Genomic DNA, 24,598 nt, shown 5'->3' on the forward strand with positions numbered 1-24,598 from the left:
CCCAAGTGGATAAAGTATCATATGAGTTCTAAAAAAATTAGAATATACGATACGGTAGTTTAAATTATCAAATAATAGCAGATTATTAGAATCAAATAATAACATACTCCGATGTCACTATATATACTGTATCTACTCTGAAGATAGGATTAATCAGACTATAAAATTATTTAATCAGCTGACAAGTGGATTATTCATTGCATGTATTACACAGATGTCTGGATAAGCTGGTGAACAGGCGACACCAGATATATGTGGATGAGAAAACTACGTGAGGTCTACTGTTCACAGAACTACTAGTCTAGTACCGTAATTTATTAATATTTCTACAAAGAGGCTCAGCTTGAATTTCAAAATCATTCATAGGCCCACAACAATGTAAACCTCATATGAATATAATGAGGTCCTTTGTTGAAAATTGCAGTATTTGATTAACATTGGTGTTTTAGTTCCTCTCCCCTCTCCTAATTATCCAATCAGCTAGACTCGGATCAACTGAATAAACTCTCACATGCAGTGCAGAAAAAAGTTTTATTCAACACAAAACAACATAATAGTGAATAAAACATAGTGTGCGAATAAATTGATATTAGGCTATATAACATAGGCTAATGTGAGATAACAGGCCTAATAGGTTCCACATTCTATTATGTGGGCTGTAATGTGTAGTAACGTGCAATATAACTCAAAATAACGTGCGAAGTTCAACTAATGTGAATTAATTGATTATAAAACTAGATATTGAATAGTAGTTTATAAATGGTGAATAAAATTTTACAAATTACATGTAGAATATTTATGTGTATCTCTCGCATATTTTGTAGAAATGATCGACCGAGCAAAGTGAGATTCAAGTCGACGGTTTTGTATTTCTATTCATTTATGTATGTTCCACATATTGACGGTCGAACGCGGCCCATTTTGGAATTTGGCGAGATATCGGTATGAGAACAGCCAATTGCTAATTGGGTTGGCGTATCGATATACTAATATGAAATCTTTGATAACTGTCGTAGTCAGCCCCAGTTGAAAGCAGAGAAAGTTCGAGAGAAAATACGTCTATGCTTCTTTCAATACTTCATGTATGTTCCGCATATTGACGGCCAAACGCGGCTGATTTTGGAATTTGACAGGAATGCTCCTCTATGAATTGCGCGTCAATATTATATTATCTAAAGTTTTTTCAAATATTTCATCCTGGAGATAATATAAAATGAAAAGGGATTTTCTTACCCAATACTCCAGTGGAAAAATCAGGCTAGAGAATTATTCATAATTAATCAGCTGTCGATTGGATTATTAATCATTAAAAATCCAATCGATAGCTGATCAATTATTATGAATAATTCTCTAGTCTGATTTTCTGCTGGAGTATTAAGGAAATCCTTTTTCCTTTTATATTATCTTTAGAATGAATTATTTAGAATAATATAATATTGACGCGCAATTCATAAAGGAGCATTCCTGTCAAATTCCAAAATCAGCCGCGTTTGGCCGTCAATATGCGGAACATACATGGAGTACTGTATTGAAAGAAGCATAGACGTATTTTCTCTCGAACTTTCTCTGCTTTCAACTGGGGCTGACTACGACAGTTATCAAAGATTTCATATTAGTATATCGATACGCCAACCCAATTAGCAATTGGCTGTTCTCATACCGATATCTCGCCGACACGACAGAACCGAATTTATTGTGACGGTATACACCGTATTAGAGAAATCTGTGGTTTATAACTGCGTGAGGCCCACAGAATTTCTAGTAATTGGCAAATCAAACTGAGCATATTATTTGCTTCTCTATGACTTTAATGGAGTTTTGACGAAGTAGCAAAGAGTATTTCCATTGTGTCTGTCAATTATCAATATTATCATCCTTCTTCAATAAATTTTATCATCCAACGAAATTTTTGAAATATTTGCATGGAAATACATGTAATCACACACCATTCATTAACTATTTTAAATTAAAACTAAATTATTACTATTCTACTAGAATCTTGAAGATGCTGGTCCGTTCGATAATCTGAAAAAACAAAAAACATTATTTACAAACACTATGGAGGGGATTTTGAAAATATTAAACAGCTATAGTGAAGTCCACATTATTATGGCTGTATTTGATTAACATTGTTATTGTTGCTATAGTAAGGTCCACGTTATAATGACCGTATTTGATCAACTTTGGTTTTGCTATCCTTGTCTATCATTCGACAAAGCCGGTGGTACTATCCTTTTCTAGGTCCACATCGATGCCAATTATGTTTTTGACAGTGTAGAAATATAATTAATCAATGCAGGGAATCGGCATCGCTATTCTCCTATCTTTATCCACTGCCATTATAACATGGACCTCACTATATCCTTGCCTATCATTCAACAAAGCTGATAGCACTATCCTCTTCTAGCTTCGCAACGTTACCAGATAGTTTTTCAACAATGAAGACGAATTACAATTACCTAATTAAAAAATATTCAATCTCAATTATGAAAGTTGATAGAATCATTAATAATATTTGTCCTGTCGAATAAATTAGGCTATAATTTATTATTTCAAACAAGAATAAACAGTAAATATTACATCAGATATACTGGCATGGAATATTCTAATAGTAAATTTGTTTTTCTTCTGGCTCGAAATTTTGCAATATTACTCAAAAATTTCCAATTAGTAGAGATTTGAGTGGATTTTTTTTGTTTTTATTTAGTTTTCCAATATCAAAATTTAAAATTTTTAGTTTAGTCATTAGTTTTGAAGTGAAAGTTGGACTTTTTAAAGTAAAATCATAACCTCATTCTTCTTTCGAAACTTTTATTCATCAAAACTTTGGAGAAAGTTTTGGGCCATGCCTGTTGTCTTCTCCCAATCATATTATTATTGTAATAATGATTTGTGATTATCAATAAAATGGATGGATAGATGGTATCAGCTATCTGCTTTTATAGGAGGCAGTGACAAGGCAGATAATCAGCAACGCAGTTCTCCATATCTTTCCCCACTGACGTAATAACGTGGACCTCACTATAATTATCAAGAATGATACTCACCATAGAAATCCGAATCCTGAACCGGTTCCAAAACTTGATATCTTCATCCTCACTTCCCAGAGTTTTTTCCAGGTACAATTTTTCTTATCCTGAAAAGTGATTAATGAATCATATTTATAATTAGAGCAATAGTAACATAGAATCATATAGTTGAGAATGTTCAATATAAAAAAATAAGATAGGTGAGTGAATTTCACAATAAATTCAAATAACACAATAAATTTCACAATAAATTCACATTAGTGGATTTCAAAATCTACTATTTCTTGCTCTTCTCGCCCTTATACAGAGTGTTTCAGAAGTAGTGTCGAACATTTCAGGGTATTGTTCCTGGATGATAGAAGACTACAAATTTCGAATTTGAAGTGTCCAAAACTCAGTGGTTATCCTCATAGCTGCCATTTTGTTTTTTCACTTCAAATTGAAGTAAAATTCAAGGAAATTGAAGGAGTTTTTATCTCAAGAACGAAATGTTGTATTGATCCGAAATTTGGCATGAATATTTATGCTATGAAGACTCAACTTTGAAAAATAAAATAAAAAAAATTTATGTAAATTTTCAAAATGGCGGCCATTTTGAATTTTTGATGGTAAATTTCACGAAAGCGGTTAACTTTACAGAAACTTTTCAAAAGACAAAAAGTTAGCAAATCTTATCAGTATTTCAAGGATACCTTATTTATTAAGATTGATGGAAGGGTAACAGAGAAATAATTAATTCTTGAAGTCAAATTTCATGTGTGTGTGTGTGTGTGTGTGTGTGTGTGTGTGTGTGTGTGTGTGTGTGTGTGTGTGTGTGTGTGTGTGTGTGTGTGTGTGTGTGTGTATGTGCGTCTGTGTACATGATATCTCATCTCCCAATTAACGGAATGACTTGAAGTTAGGAACTTAAGGTCCTTATATGCTATGAGGATTCAACACGAACAATTTCGGTCTAATGCAATTCAAGATGGCGGCTAAATTGGCGAAAATGTTGACAAAAACAGGGTTTTTCGCGATTTTCTCGAAAACGGCTTCAACGATTTTGATAAAATTTATACCTGAAATAGTCATTGATAAGCTCTATCAACTGCCATGAGTCCCATGTCTGTAAAAATTCCAGGAGCTCCGCCCCATCTATTCAAATTTCGATTTTAGTTTCCCAATTATCAGGCTTTAGATACAATTTGAACAAAAAAAAAACCAAGTGAAATAGATTGAGCATGGAAATCTCTACAATTAATGTTCAGTAACATTATCACCTAAAATTTAAAATAAGTTCGAAACTCGAGAAAATGTTATTATTTCAATTGCAAACTATTGGCAACTGTTGATTCTATTAAATCATTCACTATGAAGAGATAGAAGACTTTGTGTGTCTCCAACATTATTGTCCTGTCACCAGCTGGCTTGGATCTTTGAATAGTAGACTTGAGATGCGCATGAATACTAACGTCAGGTGATAAATTTTCATAACGGCAAGGAAAGTTGTGTGAGTGCGCCACACCAGATTTTTTGCTGCATATAAAGGAGTTTTCGCTAAAATGTCACACCTTCAAAAGCGGATATCTCAAAAACTATGGTAGATAATAAAATTTCAAGTGTCTACTGACAGTCATTTACATTTGGTCGCAATTAGACAGTAACGCGAATGGCAGCAGAATTATAACAAAAATTAAAATTTCCTGGGTCCCCGGGACCCAGGGTTACAACTAGATAGTTTTAATATACTGTCCTTTTTTGTGTTTTCTTTCTATAGCTCTACAACCCATTGTGGGCTTGTAGTCCCCGGGACCCAGGATCACAACTAGAAGGTTTTAATATACTGTCCTTTCTTGTGTGTTTTCTTTTTATAGCTCTACAGCACATTGTGGGCTTTGGCCTCCTCCACGACATTCCTCCAAGCATTTCTATCCATTATAAATCCTCTCCATCATCTATAACCCATCCTTATCAAATCATCCCTCATCTCATCTTCCCATCGTATTCGTGGCCTGCCTTGTTTAAGTCTAGTGTAGCTTCTCTTTAAAGCTGTGCAAAAGCTAAAAATAAACGTTCTTTTGGTGATATTTTTAGGAGTTTTTCGATTTGTAGGCTATAATATCATCAAGATATCAAAATAGGAAAGATTTATCAGGAAAACAATTTTTTCCGATCATTACTTTTTGAGATATGAGCGCCTAAGGTTTAAAATTTTGAGACAGAACATTTCAAATTCGGTAAGAGATAAATCCATGAGATTTAGAGGATTGATTTCTCATGGGATTGTTGATCTATTAAAATCAATTTTTGATAAAGTCATTCAATTTACCAAAAATGACCTAAATAACTTGTAATATTACATTTTTTCTCGATTAAAATCGAATCTTCAATTCGAGATCTATAAAACTTGATAGTAAATATCAGAGTAATCGATATGCAGACAACTTTTTAACTGAGAATTTGTCGTAGATAATTGTGTTGCACATTCCATGGTATCACCAAAACTGAGTAACAGAATTAACAGATGAATAGATCATTATAAATATAGAGGATATATAAATTTAAAATAACAGTTTCGAAATAAAGTTTTATTGAGAACAAATGTAAAATGTAAATTCTAAACTTGTAAATTATAATTTTTTGGAATTTAATATCGGTGACGTGTTCATGACATCGACACTGGTTTTGAGGTGGGACTTTACTCTGTACTTGTTAGGCTCTCTCTAAAAAATGGTGGCTGGCTATGTGTTCTGGTTTTGTGTTCTCTGAATATTTTTCTGTTTAAGTGAATTTTTAATGTTTTAAATTGAGTTTTGAACAGTTTTATGGTGTTCTAATTTTGTATAAAATTGTTTGGTGTGTCTACAAGCCTATAGCCATTGTTTTTCAACTATATAAATGGATAAGTATTTAGCCTGTAATGATGTTAGATGCTTAAGTGTGTAAGGTATTGTTTTATGGAGTTGTGTTGTATATTGCCAAAATTCTTCTGAAGATTATAAGTTGGTTTGCTCTGAAAACTGGATTTCTCATTCATAGGCGATAGATCCATTCATAGTTTATCAAGAGCCGATAACTTCCTGTAGGTTAATTGGTGTGAAATGCTATCCAACCTATTTAGGAGAAATTGGTAGCATGGCAAACTCATCAAAAAGTTATTTTTGGTCATTTTCAGTAAATTGGATAACTTTATCAAAAATTGATATTTCCAGAAAATTTTTGTTTTACTAGATCAACAATACCATGAAGAATCAATCCTCTAAGTCTCATGGATTTACCTCTTACCGAATTTAAAATGTTCTGTCCTGAAAATTTAAACTTTAAGCGCTCATATCTCAAAAAGTAATGATCGGAAAATAATGTTTTCCTGAGAAAACTTTTTTATTTTGATAGCTTGATGATATACAAATTAATCGAAAAACTCCGAAAAATATCACCAGTAGAAAGTTTATTTTTAGCCTTCAAAGACACGCGTTCGCTCGCTATAATCTCGCTCACTTGTGTCTCAACTCTACATCTAACTCGTGCTTTAAAGACCCTTATTATAAGACTGTTGTAGGCCTATAAACTACTATTACTGCTTATGTAAACTTGGATATTTCAAGCCATTTATTATCCTATTATATTAAGTGAGCAATTATATATAAAGTATATATTTATATATCTGGTTATTTATGTCCAACGGATCTCGAAAACGGCTCAAACGATTTTCACGAAATTTGGAACATAGTAGGTTTATTATATAAAAATTCGAATGCACTCTAGGTCTCATCCCTGGGAAAACTCGCTGAAGGACATGGGAAGGATAATAATTCATATTTGGAAAAACAGATGATAATTTCGTCGTATGTCGAAACAGAAGATGCGTGTGTGGGAGAGAAACAGAATTATTTTCAGCTGTGTAATCAATCAGCGAGAAATATTATCTAGAAATTTTAATCGACTTGATCAAAATAATCTGATTTGTTAACATGACATAATAACCATTCCAAACTAGAGTATATCATTATTTTCAAAGTTAATCATTATTTGACAATTTTAAGTGATGAGTGAGTGTTATTCAATTTGGTTTGTAAATAATCTAAATTAGAACTTTTTTGTTTTCAAATGTTTGGACTGAAAATTGAACCTGAATTCAAGTGTATGGAACATAACCTACTTTGTGGACTATTTATTATTATTATTATTTTGTCATGTGAAACTGGATGTATATATGAGCATAGCTCTAACAGTGTATGACACGTCAATTAAATAATATTAAACTACATCTAGTTTTCCCAGCCCTGAGGTCACGGCAATTTAAAAAAAACTCAATACTGAAATCACTCCATCCACGCACGTTGCGCATTTCTTGTCATGGCCCAAGACAAGCCCAACAAAGCCGCGGAGACCAGGGCGTGTTGCCAGATTTTCACATTTATCCAGCAAAACGCCCGGATAGAGCACTGTCTTCAAAGTTTAAATCTATAATGAGTAATCTCATTCCCGCTGTAACCCCCGACTGAGAGTACAACTAGTATTTCTGAACGATATATATTATCTTCAACTAATAAATGGCTCGAAACTAAAATATTCAAGGTGAGAAGAATCTCAACCAGTCACAGATTAGTCTATATATATAAAAGCGAAATGGCACTCACTCACTCACTCACTCGCATAACTAACTAAAAATCTACCGGACCAAAAACGTTCAAATTTGGTAGGTATGTTCAGTTGGCCCTTTAGAGGCGCACTAAGAAATCTTTTGGCAATATTTTAACTCTAAGGGTTGTTTTTAAGGGTTTAAAGTTCGTCTTTTAGCATGTATATTCTTCTTCTCCCAATCTCTTAATTATAATTGAAATTTCCATATCATATGTTACTATAGAACTATAATCTAGATAGAGTACCTCTTCGAAACAGTTGTTAACTGGCAACTAAATTAATAATTTCGTCAGGTTGACATTAAGTTGAGTTGACTTTGTTAGGTTGGCACCAAGTTGAAGATTTAAATGCATTTATCGCGGAAAGATTGATTGGGCACTGCTACTTCAATCCTGGGAATATTATATTACTAGCCGTCAGGCTCGCTTCGCTCGCCATATCCGTTTAGCCAGACGTTTAGTCTGGACCCCCGACTGGATTTTTCTAACATATGATAAAAATGCTCAAATGAAAAATGCAGGCGAGCGAAGCGAGCCTGCTGATCTCATTCTTGGACGATCCAGTCGAGGGGTCCAGGGGGCGGAGCCCCCTGGCTAGACGGATATGGCGAGCGAAGCGAGCCTGACGGCTAGTAGCTAATAAAAAGTAATGTAATCTGAGTCGGTATGATACTAATAATTTATTGACCTAATCACGATAAACAGCTGAATATAGTAGTCTCATCAACTTGGTTTTATTGAATTGTTGACTTCAGTGGAAAATTAATTAGGAAATAAGTTGTAGCATTCTCTAATTGAATATGGACAAGCTTCAATCAGTGTATCTTTCAAGGCTATCTTTTATAGTGTACTATAAATCAAAATTCGGGAAAGAAACAGTTTTGGGCTGTGCCTGTTCGTCCTTCCCCAATCATTTTAAAGAATTGTGTTCTGTTTATAAATAGTTTATAAATAAATAACGAGCAAAGCTCAGTGTCCCGATGTTTGTTCTGATTCATGGAAGGAAAAAATATATGAATCCAATTATTCCTTACTGTCTCTTCGCCCATTTCTTGAATGAGGGTTGCGGTTGAGGCGGTTTCTTCTGCCACAGTTTGACCACTCCATCTGTGAATAAATATAATAGTTTTACTGTCATCAAATTGACTAACGTAACTTATCTAGAAATATTGTTATGTATCTATGTATCATTTATTATAATTCACCTAGAATCATTTTGTAGATCATCAATTACAATTTTAGATAAAGTAGGTACCCAATAAACAAAATTAATTACCGTGTGTACCTAGAATAATGTTGTCCATCATTAAGGCTGTGAAAAGGCTGAAAAAACTTTCTACTGGTAATATTTTTCATTTTTTTCGATTTGTATAAATACTATTAATGACCCCCTGGGTTAGAGAACTCGCTCAAGAACTGTTGTTTTGTAATCTTTGAAACCCGCAACTTTTAATTATACAGAGTTGATGGAAATTATGAAAACAGCTAAATATCTCTCTTACAAGAATAATTTTATATAGTAGGTTTCATTGGGGATCCTATTTGAAATGAAAAATTACTCTTCAAATACAACTCTGTCGCTTCAACATCTTTGGCCCTCATATGAATCAAAATTCATTTTTTACTTCCCTTGCCCTATTACCATAGGTAAGGAAAGTATTGATTTCCGAAAAAAATTAAGGTACATTTTTAAATTTCTATACGTTTCAAGGTCCCCTGATTCCAAAAAAGTGGATAAAAATTTCAGGAGCTCCGCCCACTCAATGCAAAGTTTGATTTTGGATTCCCAATTATCAGGCTTCAGATACAATTTAAACAAAAAATTTCAAGTGGAAAAGATTGAGCATGAAAATCTTTACAATTGATGTCTTGTAACATTTTCACCTAAAATTGAAAATAAGCTCGGAATTCGAGAAAATGTGATTATTCAATAGCAAACTGTTCATTCTATGAGATCATTCACTATGAAGAGATAGCAGACTTCGTGAATCTCCAGCGTTATTGTCTTGTCACCAGATGGGACAGATCTTTGAATAGTAGACTTGAGATGCGCGTGAACACTAGCGACAGGTGATCAATTTCCATAACGGCGAGGAAAGTTGTGTGAGAGCGCCACACCTGATTTTTTTTAATGGTGGTCATGTGATAAGGTGCATGATTTCGATACTGAGCTCCAAGAGAAAATAAATACTCTTCGATGTTTCTTTCCATTACGAACTGCTTGTTAATGATCAATTTCAAAATACTTGAATTATGACGAAAATAAATGGTGAAACCCTCACATTATATTATATCAACACGACTCATTTTGTTGATGCAAAAGTTTTAAATTATGTTGTATTATAACCAGCTGAAGTCAGCATGTGTCAGCGCGTGTGAAAGCTCACAATAGCCTCAGCTGTTGTTATGAATGAATTAATGGGAAACCTGTAGTAATAATTGCATGCAATTCATTCTTCAGCAGACTAAATGATAAAACATAAAATTTTTTTCTTATGCACTTTCAATTTTTTTATATTCTGAAAAATGAGGAAGGAGTGAGTCAATTTTTGTTGTCCACAAATTTGACCTGAGAAAAGGTTCGAAGAGTACGTGTTCAAAATTTGAAGCTCATGAATTAATTCTTTCTAAAGTTATTGTAGAACATACAAACAGAAGGACGAACTACTTTGACCTTCAATAAGTCAGAAGTAAGAACTTGCTAACGCTCGTTCAATAAGCTATCAAAATGAAAAAGTTCTCTAAGAATTTTTTTTCTAATTTAACTTTTTGAGATATGTGCACCTAAAGGGACAGATCATTCCAAATTTGGTAAGAAATTTGGTAATTGATTCATGAAATTTTTCATGATATTGTTGATGAAATAAAACAAAAATTGCCTAAAAATATCAATATGTTAAGGAAATTATTCAATTTACTAAAAATCACCAAAAATAACTTTTGAGTTATTTTATGTTAAATTGAATAGCTTTCTCAAAAATTAAAATTTTTATAAACTTTTTGTTTTATCGAATCAACAATACCATGAAGAATTTAACCTCAAAATTTCATGGTTTTATCTCTTATCGAATTTGAAACGATCTGTCCCAAAAATTTCAACTTTAGGCCCTCATAGCCTATCTCAAAAATTAATTATTGGAAAAAATGTTTTCCTGAGAAAACTTTTTCATTTTGATAGCTTAACAGTATAACAATAAAAAAGCTTTGAAAATTATCACCAGTAGAAATTTTTTTTAGCCTCTGCACAGTCTCAATTTACAATTTACCTAGAATAGTTTTTTAGATCATTAATTTATTACTATTTAGATGAAATAATAATTTATTGTAAATTTGCGTAGGACAATTCAAGTTACTTTTTATTATAAAATACTCAATCACCTCACAAATTCAAAAGTAAACTACAAACTAAACAAACACAATATCCCACAGTTCACAAAAATATTTAGGGCAAAATAAAAGAAAAATCATGAATTGCTTTTAAATTGAATGAATAATATCGAGTGACCTGTTTGGCTCAAGCAGGACTTCCTACATGAGGTACGGTACTGGCTCAAGTCTGGTATCGGAGTTTTCCTATCACACCTGATGAATTTTACAGTGAGGTCCACGTTGTAATGGCAGTGGAGATTCTGCTCTGTCATGTCTTCTATAGAGGAGCTGATACTGGTATATCAATCTGATGTAATATTAACTGTTCATTCTTGTTTAAAATATCAACGATATTCTATTCTTCAAGAAAATGTATTTTTGAATTATTAAATAATGATAAATTTTCAAAATCGAGATTGAATATTCCGTTGATTAATTAAATCTTTACATAGTTGAAAAACCATCTGGCAATGATGCAGAGCTAGGAAAGGATAGAGCTATCTGCTTTGTCAAATCACCAATGTAGCAACAACAATGTAAACCAAATAATGTTGTTATAGCGTGGGCCTCACTCACTATAGGTACGAATAATATACTAGTAGTTCTGTGAACAGTAAACCTCACGCAGTATCTCATCCACAAGTATCTGGTGTCACCTGTTTACCGGCTTCTCCAGACATCTGTGTAATGCATGCAATGAATAATCCACTTGTCAGCTGATTGATTATGGATAATTCTATAGTCTGATTATTTCTATCTTCTGAGTAGATGATAAATATAGTGATATCAGAGTATGGAGGAAATTCCTTCTCCTTTCATATTATCCATAAAATAAAAAAAAAAACCTTGTGAATACATGAACGTGCAGTTAAGGCTGTGCAAAGGCTAAAAATAAACTTTCTATTGGTGATATTTTTTCAAAGTTTTTCGATTTGTATATCATCAAGCTATCAAAATAAAAAATTTTTCCCAGGAAAACATTTTTTTCCAATCATTACTTTTTGACATATGAGTGCCTAAAGTTTAAATTTTCGGGACAGAACATTTCAAATTCGGTAAGGATTGTTGATCTATTTAAACAAAAATTTTCTGAAAATATCAATTTTTAATAAAGTTATTCAATTTACCAAAAATGACCAAAATAACTTGTAATATTACATTTTTTTCTCAATAAAAAAATTCAATCTTTAATTCGATATTCAAAATATCAATAAAGCTTGATAGTAAATATTGGTGTAATTGATATGCGGACTTAACATTTTACCGGGAATTTATCAGCTATTTTAATGTTGAATAACCTACTGTAAAAGAGTTCTATTTCTGAGTTAACAAATAATTCTAAACTACATGAAGGTTAAATAAATTCAAAACAGCTTAAAAATAAAGTTTTATTGAGAATAATAAATGTAAATTGTAATAATTGTAAACTTATAATTTTGGAGGTTGGCAATGATGACGTGTCTAGGTGTGGCACTTGGAATGTTGCTCCCTCTCAAGAAAAGTTGGCTGCTGGCTAGGGTAGAATTTTTTTTAGTCCTCTTAAAATTTTTCTATATAAGTGAAGTTTAAAATGTTTTAATTGAGATTTGAATAATTTTATTATTTTCTCAATTTGTGTTGAATGTTTGGTGCAATTTTGAAAGCCTGTAGCCAAATAAATGAGCTCAATATGAATAGATAAGTATTTTAGCTTGTAAGAATCTTCTGCTTATGTATCAAATGGTTCTGTTCAGTAAATTTTTGTTGTAAATTGCCCAAGTTTTATGAAAATTATGATTTGGTTTGCTCTGAACTGGATTTCTTATTCATAGGCATTAAATCCATTCGTGATTTATCAAGATGTTAGTATAATTATTGGAACCGATGACTTTCCTTGGGTGATGGGTGAAAAACTATCAAACCTAATTTGGATAAATTTGATAGCATTGGAAACTTAACAGAAAGTTCTTTTTGGTCATTTTTAGTAAATTGGATCACTTTATCAAAAATTGATATTTTTAGAAAATTTCTGTTTTACTAGATCAACAAATAGGTACCATAAAGAATCAATCCTCTAAATCTCATGTATTTATCTCTTACCGAATTTAAAATTTTCTGTCCCAAAAATTTAAACTTTAGGCACTCATATCTCAAAAGTAATGATCAGAAAAAACTTTTCCTGAGAAAACTTTTTTATTTTGATAGCTTGATGATATACAAATCAAAAAACTCCGAAAAATATCACCAGTAGAAAGTTTATTTTTAGCCTTTGCACAGACTTCCTGCCAAATCTCATAGAATTCTATCAACACATTTGGCCGTAAATGCGTTACATACATACTGACAGACAAAAGAAAATCCGAGTTAAAACATAGACCTCACTGCGTTCGGTCAACTATTATCAGAGGCAAAACATAATCTAATCTTGAATATCTTTTCCCTATTCTATTACTCACCGTATCTCACCGTCTGCAGTGTGTTTGCATCAATAATTTTTGTTTCTGTTATTTTTGCAGTGTTGCTCTTCTCTCCATATTCACCAGTTATCTCAACAGATTCAACTTGGACCGAATCATAATGCTCTATCAGCTGCATTGGAACAATCCCCACCAGTTCTGTCACCACTCTCAGAAATGTCTCCTGCAATAAAGTACAGCAGAACCATAGAGAAAATACTATGGTGAGGTCCATGTTATAATGGCAGTGTACCATTGTCAATACTGTTGCTGTCCTTTGCTATCATACAACAAAACAGATAGCACTATCTCTCTCCAGCTTTTCAATGTTGTCAGTTTGCCAGAATATTTTATTTTTAATTTTGACAGTGACTGTACAAAAGTAGACTAACAAATTCTCAGCCGCCATTTTTTTTCTTCATTCTGTCAAAATACTTTGGTACACAAGTCGTATAAGTGATTAAAAATGTATTTTTAAAACAATGAAATAGTTTTTAGACATTACCGTATGAGAAACACAAATTAAAATACCTGAAATGACATTTTAAAAGTTGATAACTAACCATCCAAGACTTTATCCATTCTTCAGTTAGCCTAGGCTACACGCTTAGGTTAGACATACTCATAACGGTATAAATAATAATTGAAAGGTTATTTCAGAACTATTTCCAATGAAATTACTTATTTTAAAAATGATTTCTATTTTTCTATAATTTTTGAAAGAAATTGGATTAGAATACCTACCAAATAGCTTAATTTCTGTCGTTTTGAAATTCAGATTGGTGTATCACAGGTTTTTAAATTAGCCGCCATTTAACTTCATACAAAAATCTGATCTCAGTTATGAAAGCAAATTTTTGAATCAAATCATGAAAAAATATATTTTCTTGATTAATTTGACATTGATTGATCATTTTATTAAGGAAATGATAATTATTATTAGATTAAATTTAATGGGATGAATTGAGTAACAGCTGTGTACACTCAGTGGCAAAATGGAGAGACTTGGCAACGTTTTACTCCTATCTTTCTTCACTGCCATTATAACGTGCACCTCACTATAGAAGATGTGTATCATGACTGTGTGCCTGACGGTTTAGTTTGCCCATCGGTCGCCTGAGTAGTCAATAGTGAGGTCCTCGTTTTAAGGAAAACACCGCAGGCCCTAGTTCAAAAATTGCCACTACATAGCGCTTTAAAATCATGCAAAATACTTCATGCTATTACTCACTTACTATTAGATAAAAACTTGTTTTGAAAACTGATTTATTCTTGTAATATATACCTCCAAACTGCTACCATGTTGATTTATTTTTATTTTTTGTTTAAACAAAGATAAATTTCTTAACTTCAAAGGGAACAATTTTTTCAAGAAAAACAGGTAGTCATTTCGAAGATTTAATGAGAAAATTTTTTTATCATTTTTCAGCTTGAAGATCGAACCAGTGGTTCCATCGGAATCATATTTTCAAGTTTTATCTCTATGATTATTTATGCGCTCCTACCCTCCACCCCATCCACATGTCACTCAGGCACCTTCCACCCCCACACGCACAAGTCACTCACCAACCACCCCACCCACAAGTCAGCCTTTATTCTTAGTGCTCAGGCTGGTCACAACTTTTCTTAGTTCTTCAGCTTGTTCACTTGTTGTCATATTGACAGTGATCGTGGCAAGTCCTAGGACATAGTATCTCCAGATGCACTTCCTAATTTATATTTCCTTATTATATATGTTTCTCTGGCATTTTTGGCCGATAAAATGGATTCAAGACATACATAGTTGTAATATGGGGAATATTGAAAGGTTTGAATTGTAGTTTTTTTTCGTGCCTTTCTTTCAGGTTGTTGAACTGATCAAAATTGAACTAAATTTTTCCAATATGAACTCTAGTGAACCTTGTTATTGATTGTTAAAGAGTTTATTCATGCAAAAATTAAGCACCTAAATTTTGTGTTGCCATAAAAAGATTTGCTAACTTGCTTCTTATCCATCCATATTATTGCAGTCTTCTAGCATTTCCATAGTACTGGCTTGAATTTCGTAATGAAATTAATGGAAACGTATTTAGAAATGTATTTGAACCGTGCGACCCCACAACGTTTTAACCAGAAATTAGGCCGGGTGCTCCACGTGTTTTTTGAAAATTGGAAAATTTTAGTGGAAGAGCGGCAGTTTTAATTGAGTTGTCACCGCGAGAAGATGTAGTTGCAGAACAAGTCTCAGTCTCTAATTTAGGCTTCGGCCTATAATTAGATGAAAAATCTCCTTATTATTTTGTATAAATTAGAAATATGTAGTCTGGAAAATAGTAGTTAAAATGTAAACGTGAGTGATTGTGAGTGCCGATCTATTTGTTAATCTCAATTCCATGGTGAGTGCCAAAATTATTCTATTAAGCTCAAATAGATTGACCACATAGATTGACCGAGGCCCTAAATTTATTGTAGAGTGAGTTAGCAAATTCTTGTCTAAATATCAAATTCCTATCTAAATATTAATAATTATTGAATTGTTTGAATGCAACTAATAAATTAATGTCAGTAGCATTTATACAAAATCTTTTATTTTACGTTCCTGGCTCATGATAAGTTACTTACTGGCTAAAACAGGTGTTTTTAAACAATAGTGAAGATCTTGGCATTTGCATGAATGAATCCATCCAAAGCTCCCAACCATGGATTCAAAAAGTTTAAACAGGTTAATAGTTGAGTAGAGATTTCAATAGCAGTTATTAATTCCTCTTCCTGTTACAATCATGTCAGGTTTAGGGTGAGTGTTATAGATACCTCCTCCCATTACAATGGTGTCAGGTGTGGGGTAGTGTTAGATATCACCACCTTCCCATTACATAGTGAAGGGAAAGAAGAAGTTGGTTCTTTCAGCCAGGAGAAAGAAGGCGGCTACCACCATATCTATTGATTATCACATCTATTGGTTTTTTGTTCGTCCTTCTTAGTTGACCGAGTGAAGTAAGGTCTAAGATTCAAGTCGACGGTTTGGCATTTCTCTTGATGTTCAAATGTTGAAATGTTTATATGTTGCGCATTCAAGGGGAAATGCGGTAATAGATTCTCATGAAATGTGACAGGCATGTTCCTTTTTTAATTGCGCGTTGACGTATATACAAGGTTTTCGGAAATTTTGCATTTCAAGGATAAAATAAAAGGAAAAAGGAGCCTCTTTCATACGCCAATATTGGAGTAAAAATCAGACTATAGAATTATTCATCATAAATCAGCTGTCGAGTGGATTGTAAATCGCATGCAATTCTATATCTCAATGTAACTTATTGAAAACACAGCTGTTGTGTGGACTATTAATTGCATGCAATTGATAACTTGAAGCAGCATAGTATTTTCTCCCGACTTTTTTCTGCTTTAAACTCGGTAAGCTTTTGATGATACTGTAGTAGCATAGTTGTTTACAACAAATTATTAGCATTCAAATAATGACAATTATAATTAATATAAATAATTATTGTCGATACAACATTTGAAACAGCCATTAGTTGTTTACACACCGATATCTTGCCGACACGTCAGTACAGGACATAATTCACTCTGATGGAGGCTGTACTTTTTAAGTGCGCGAGGTCTACTGTTCACAGAACTATCAGTTCTTATAAAATGAAAAGTTGTAATAACATTAAAAATTGAGAAAATGGATTAAAATCGTTGACCACACACCTTATAGACCTAAAGGTATATGAAAAAACTCAAAATAGTTGGAATTAAAATTTAATCAAGATAATATTTTTAAACTCTACTGTTTACATTTAAACAGAGATATTGTGGAATTTCTCCATTTATCAAGGTGAAATGGAAGCGATTTTGTCAGTTCCACATAATTTTTCTGAATGAATAAACTAAACCAATATGACTCAAATAAATTATGTGGAACTGACAATATCACTCTTACTTCACTATTCTATTGAAATAAATTATATACAAAAAATATTTGAAAATATCAGCAGTATGTACAACGTTTCTTATCATAAACTATTCCATCATTGTATACAAATCAAATTTATATGAATTCCAACTTGATTAACCTGTATATTTGCAGTTATTGAATGAAAGCTATAACATGATTCAACGACATACATCATTGAGGATATAACCAATACCTACTATTAATAGAAAGCTATTACTAAGTAAGAGTGGGTATTAAAACAGGGTAACATTGAAATTGTGTAAGAAAAAATGTGTGGTGACATTACCAAACCAGTTGATGTGTGCTTTGTGATTAATGTGTCAACACGTGTTTTCAGCTGTCTGTCTTGAATTTTGATTCTGACTTATTCCATAATATATAAAGTATTCATAAAGTTCTATAGATTCACAAACCCATGATGAGTAATATTATTAGTAGTTCTGTGAACAGTATACCTCCCGCAGTATTCTCATCCACAAGTACCTGATTGAAACTATAGACCTTATGGAAATACAGCAATAGACTAGCTTCTCCACACATCTGTGTAATCAATTGTCAGCTGATTTATGATAAATAATTCCATAGTCTGATTTTTACTCTAATATTGATGTATGGAGGAGGCTCCTTTCTCCTTTTATATTATCCTTAAAATGCTAAATTTTCAAAAACCTTGTATATACGTCGACGCGCAATTAAAAAAGAACATACCAAAGGAACTATCAAATTTCATGAAAATCTATTACCACGTTTTGCCATAAATGGGCAACATATAAACATTTAAAAATTTAAACATTTAACCATTTAAACATTTAAACATTTAAACATTTAAACATTTAACATTTTAACATTTGAACATTTAAACATTTAAACATTAAACATTTAAACATTTAAAAATTTAAACATTTAAACATTTAAACATTTAAACATTTAAACATTTAAACATTTAAACATTTAAACATTTAAACATTTAAACATTTAAACATTTAAACATTTAAACATTTAAACATTTAAACATTTAAACATTTGAACATTCAAACATTTAAACATTAAAACATTAAAAAATTTAAACATTCAAACATTAAAACATTTAAACATTTAAACATTTAAACATTTAAACATTTAAACATTCAAACATTTAAACATTTAAACATTTAAACATTCAAATATTCAACCATTCAAACATTTGAACATCCTGATAGACAACCGATGAGCGGGTATGAAATGGGTAGGTTGTGACAACTAGTGATTTGTTTGAAATTAAATTTTAAATTCTTGAAAAAAATTTGCCTTAAAAATGACCACCTGCATTAGTTAAATTTTTACTTATTATAAAAGTTTTCAATTGTAAAAACTTATTCAGATTGAAAAAAATGTATTAAGTGAATTGCAAACTTTGTCAATCACTCACTCCCACAACAATAACCACGATATGGTCACTGACTACAGCTCCAAAGAAAGAAAGCTCTGGAACTAGTGAGATAGAAAGAGAGAGAGAATGAGTGAGAAGGCGCTCAATCAGTGCATTAGGCTTAGGCAGTGCTACTGTTCTGACCGCGTGAACAATACAATCCAATTCAACAATGCATTGGAATTAAAAACGCACTTCCGACAGAACCGTTCAACCAATTTGTTTGAAATTAACTTTTTAATTCTTGAAAAAAATTTTCCTTTAAAATGACTACCTGCATTACTTAATTTTTTTCTTAATATAAAAATTATCAATAATTGTAAAAACTTATTCAAATCGGAAAAAAATTAAGCATATGGTAGCGAGTTTTAAAACTTTAAGCTGATTGCAAAACAGTTTTTGTCTTCCATATTGGACTAAAAATAAGTAAGTAATCACATGAAGTAATTTGACCTCAACAGTGCTGCTATCTATAGGGCTAGAATCACAATTTTTTCCATGCTGATTCGCCTTAATGACAGTGTGTGATTTGCAATGGTGTTGCTATCCTTGTCTATCGTTCAACAAAGCAGATGGCGCTATCTCTTTCACGCATTGCGATGTTGCCACATCGTTTATCAACAATGTAGAAATTCAACTAATTGACAAAAAATTTTATCTCAATCATGAAAATGTATTATTACATCTTTAAAAAATATATTTTCTTGAGAAATAAAATATGATTAACTATTCTCAACAATAATGAACAGTTACATTCATCAGATATACCGTATCAGCTGTTTGGGTGGCAAGGATCAGATCTGGCAACCCTCTCCTCCTATCTCCCTACACTAGTAAATAGTAAATTCGTATGGCTTTTGTTGGTGGGGAGTCCCTTGCGGGAAGGTCCCACTGCCTGAATATATAATTTAAGCCGTCAAAGGGCCTTACGACTGTCATACTTCAGCCGGGACCGACAGTTTAACGTGCCCATCTGATAACACGGGAGTGATCTGGTTAGAAACTTTCGGCTCTCAGTGGGGTTTGAACCCGGGATCTCTATGCTGCTACGCAAGCACTCTATCCACTAGATCATGGATCACTTTTTTTCCCTACACTGCCATTATAACTTCACTATAGAATTGAAGCATAATAATGATTTATCTTTGTCAAACTTTGTTTTTTGGTTGAAATTTCATGATTTACATTAAAGATGTTCCATCCAATGCACCCACATTGAGTATAGAATGTAATTTATATGAATTCCAACTTGATTAACCTGTATATTTGCAGTTATTGAATGAAAGCTATAACATGATTCAACGACATACATCATTGAGGATATAACCAATACCTACTATTAATAGAAAGCTATTACCAAGTAAGAACGGATATTGAAACAGGGTAACATTGAAATTGTGTAAGAAAAAATGTGTGGTGACATTACCAAACCAATTCATGTGTGTTTTGTGATTAATGTGTCAACACGTGATTTCAGCTGTCTGTCTTGAATTTTGATTCTGACTTATTCCATAATATATAAAGTATTCATAAAGTTCTATAGATTCACAAACCCATGATGAGTAATATTACTAGTAGTTCTGTGAACAGTAGACCTCACGCAGTATTCTCATCCACAAGTACCTGATTGAAACTATAGACCTTATGGAAATACAGCAATAGACTAGCTTCTCCACACATCTGTGTAATCAATTGTCAGCTGATTTATGATAAATAATTCCATAGTCTGATTTTTACTCTAATATTGATGTATGGAGGAGGCTCCTTTTTCCTTTTATATTATCCTTAAAATGCTAAATTTTCAAAAACCTTGTATATACGTCGACGCGCAATTAAAAAAAGAACATACCAAAGGAACTATCAAATTTCATGAAAATCTATTACCACGTTTTGCCATAAATGGGCAACATATAAACATTTAAAAATTTAAACATTTAACCATTTAAACATTTAAACATTTAAACATTTAAACATTTAACATTTAAACATTTGAACATTTAAACATTTAAACATTAAACATTTAAACATTTAAACATTTAAACATTTAAACATTTAAACATTTAAACATTTAAACATTAAACATTTAAACATTAAACATTTAAACATTTAAACATTTAACATTTAAACATTTAAACATTTAAACATTTAAACATTTAAACATTTGAACATTCAAACATTTAAACATTAAAACATTAAAAAATTTAAACATTCAAACATTAAACATTTAAACATTTAAACATTTAAACATTTAACATTTAAACATTCAAACATTTAAACATTTAAACATTTAAACATTCAAATATTCAACCATTCAAACATTTGAACATCCTGATAGACAACCGATGAGCGGGTATGAAATGGGTAGGTGGTGACAACTAGTGATTTGTTTGAAATTAAATTTTAAATTCTTGAAAAAAATTTGCCTTAAAAATGACCACCTGCATTAGTTAAATTTTTACTTATTATAACAGTTTTCAATTGTAAAAACTTATTCAGATTGAAAAAAATGTATTAAGTGAATTGCAAACTTTGTCAATCACTCACTCCCACAACAATAACCACGATATGGTCACTGACTACAGCTCCAAAGAAAGAAAGCTCTGGAACTAGTGAGATAGAAAGAGAGAGAGAATGAGTGAGAAGGCGCTCAATCAGTGCATTAGGCTTAGGCAGTGCTACTGTTCTGACCGCGTGAACAATACAATCCAATTCAACAATGCATTGGAATTAAAAACGCACTTCCGACAGAACCGTTCAACCAATTTGTTTGAAATTAAATTTTAAATTCTTGAAAAAAATTTGCCTTAAAAATGACCACCTGCATTAGTTAAATTTTTACTTATTATAAAAGTTTTCAATTGTAAAAACTTATTCAAATCGGAAAAAAATTAAGCATATGGTAGCGAGTTTTAAAACTTTAAGCTGATTGCAAAACAGTTTTTGTCTTCCATATTGGACTAAAAATAAGTAAGTAATCACATGAAGTAATTTGACCTCAACAGTGCTGCTATCTATAGGGCTAGAATCACAATTTTTTCCATGCTGATTCGCCTTAATGACAGTGTGTGATTTGCAATGGTGTTGCTATCCTTGTCTATCGTTCAACAAAGCAGATGGCGCTATCTCTTTCACGCATTGCGATGTTGCCACATCGTTTATCAACAATGTAGAAATTCAACTAATTGACAAAAAATTTTATCTCAATCATGAAAATGTATTATTACATCTTTAAAAAATATATTTTCTTGAGAAATAAAATATGATTAACTATTCTCAACAATAATGAACAGTTACATTCATCAGATATACCGTATCAGCTGTTTGGGTGGCAAGGATCAGATCTGGCAACCCTCTCCTCCTATCTCCCTACACTAGTAAATAGTAAATTCGTATGGCTTTTGTTGGTGGGGAGTCCCTTGCGGGAAGGTCCCACTGCCTGAATATATAATTTAAGCCGTCAAAGGGCCTTACGACTGTCATACTTCAGCCGGGACCGACAGTTTAACGTGCCCATCTGATAACACGGGAGTGATCTGGTTAGAAACTTTCGGCTCTCAGTGGGGTTTGAACCCGGGATCTCTATGCTGCTACGCAAGCACTCTATCCACTAGATCATGGATCACTTTTTTCCCTACACTGCCATTATAACTTCACTATAGAATTGAAGCATAATAATGATTTATCTTTGTCAAACTTTGTTTTTTGGTTGAAATTTCATGATTTACATTAAAGATGTTCCATCCAATGCACCCACATTGAGTATAGAATGTAATTTATATACAAATTTACATTCTATACTCACCGTGTACCCACAGCAATATCAGTACTCTTTGCTGATGATGCTAACTTCCTGGTTACAGCTAGTGACTGAAGAGTTTTAAGTTTTGGATCATTATATCATCTTTATACTTAATACAGAGTTTTCCATGAAAGGTGTAACAGCTGAAGATTAGAACCATAGATTCTACATAAAATTTTCAACAAAAAAATAACCAGTAGAATTTTCATATATCGACCTTACTTATCTAGATATATCTATATTTATAGAAAACTGTAAGGCTCAACTCACACTTACGCGACTCAGGTCGAGAAGAGACTCGACTCGAGTCGAGAGCATGTGTTCCCAAATAGTGACACTCAGACCAGTGGATTCTAGTCTCTGAGACGTCACCATTTGAAAACACATGCTCTCGACTAGAGTCGAGTCTCTTCTCGACCTGAGTCACGTAAGTGAGCCTCAGTCGATATCCAATCATAAGGTTATGGTTGGAAAGAAAAAGAAATTTCCAATGATATTTATATACATTTTCCTTCCTTTGACGTTTTTCAACTTTTTATGAGCGTTCACACTGTTTGAAATTTGACTTTGAATTCGATGAATGAAGCCTAATTGAGTTGGGGTTGGCAGCACTGAACTGCCTGTTAAGAGCTTTTGATCCTTTCAATTTGATCCTTGACCAATATAGAAGGCTTAAACAATGGGTTTTACATCCACAAACAATATTCTAATAAATTTAAGTCAAAATAGAATATAGCTTATTAGACTTTAACTAGGTGCTATAAAAATCAAAAAGAAAAAAAAGTGGTTTCCATTTTAATATTTTGTAATGATGGAGGTGAAATGTACCTGATTTTCATTGACACAGACCCACACTTCTGTCTTAGTCAGCTTGAAATAGTCGAGGATTGTCTCCTCGTCAAGAAAATTATGTATTTTCTCCTCAGTTTCATCCATCACAAATAGAACAGCATCCGTGCTGAATTGGAAGTAGTCCTTTGGGTTCCACTCGTCTAAAATGCATCTAACATGGAGAACAATTAGACCAGTTTATTGATCATGACAAATGAAATTGCAATTGCTTATTTAAGACAAGAATGAACAGTTAATATTACACCAGCATCAGCTATCCTCTATAAAAGGTAGTGAAGGTAGGCAGAGGATCAGCAAAATAAATTGTTAAGGAAAAGAATAACTTTGTTTTTTCATAGAAGTATTGTAAATTGTAAACTGTAAACTGTTAATTGTTAATTATTGTTAATTGTTAATCGTTAATTGTTGATTGTTAATTATTAATTGTTAATTGTTAATTGGTAATTGTGAATTGTTAATTATTAGTTGTTAAATGTTAATTGTTAATTGTTAATTATTAATTGTTAATTGTGCATTTACAATATAATAGTAATAATTTATTTATACAATATAATAATTTCCACTGAGTCTATCAAGACCCATAGTGATACAAAACAAAATGGCACTGTACATGAAGAAACTATAAATTAATTATTCTGCGCCCGAGATGCGCACATTAGGGGCATTCGCAGGGGTCAACCAAGTCACAAGGCCTTGTCCTAGGGAAACCGCCTTCTCTATCACGGTAACTCCCACGCCAGGTGAGCTATTTTTTATTTTGAAACTAAAATTATGATAGATATAATACAAAATGTGGATTACTCAGGAAACAAGATAGGAAGATGGACATATAGAAAATAAAAGAAGAAAATTTTGTGAATTATGTTGCTTGTACCTCAGAAACTTCTCAGGTTCACTTCTATATATCTCCCAGGGTGTCCCAATCATAAATCTCCATCTATTTTGGCCTGGAATAACTTTGGCAAGGACTCTCTGATTGTCTTTTTCCGTTTGTGGAAAGTTTGGGGAAGGCAATTGTTCATTGAAGCGTTCCGGTTTTTGTTTCAACGCTAGAGCCTTCAGCACCTCTACAGGCCAGTAATTGTGGTCTCTCAGAATTTTTTCTTCACTAGGATCATGACCGGCTTCACTGCAATATTTTGATTAA

General features: G+C 32.4%; 1 protein-coding gene and 1 pseudogene across 1 annotated transcript; both read right to left on the reverse strand.

Annotated features, from left to right (window-relative positions):
* Window positions 1-512: 512 nt before the first annotated feature.
* LOC120353701 lies at window positions 513-24,598 on the reverse strand. The gene is made up of 6 exons (XM_039438443.1): window positions 24,326-24,598; window positions 23,428-23,602; window positions 13,456-13,639; window positions 8,686-8,758; window positions 3,048-3,136; window positions 513-2,025 (listed from the first exon to the last, which is right to left on the reverse strand). Exons 1-5 carry the CDS (start codon window positions 24,376-24,378, stop codon window positions 3,097-3,099), a joined length of 525 nt encoding a protein of 174 aa, XP_039294377.1. The 5' UTR covers window positions 24,379-24,598; the 3' UTR covers window positions 513-2,025; window positions 3,048-3,096.
* On the reverse strand, window positions 24,081-24,199 carry LOC120353751 (annotated as a pseudogene).

The sequence above is a fragment of the Nilaparvata lugens genome, chromosome 11 (assembly GCF_014356525.2).
Source record: "Nilaparvata lugens isolate BPH chromosome 11, ASM1435652v1, whole genome shotgun sequence".
Lineage (NCBI taxonomy): Eukaryota > Metazoa > Arthropoda > Insecta > Hemiptera > Delphacidae > Nilaparvata > Nilaparvata lugens.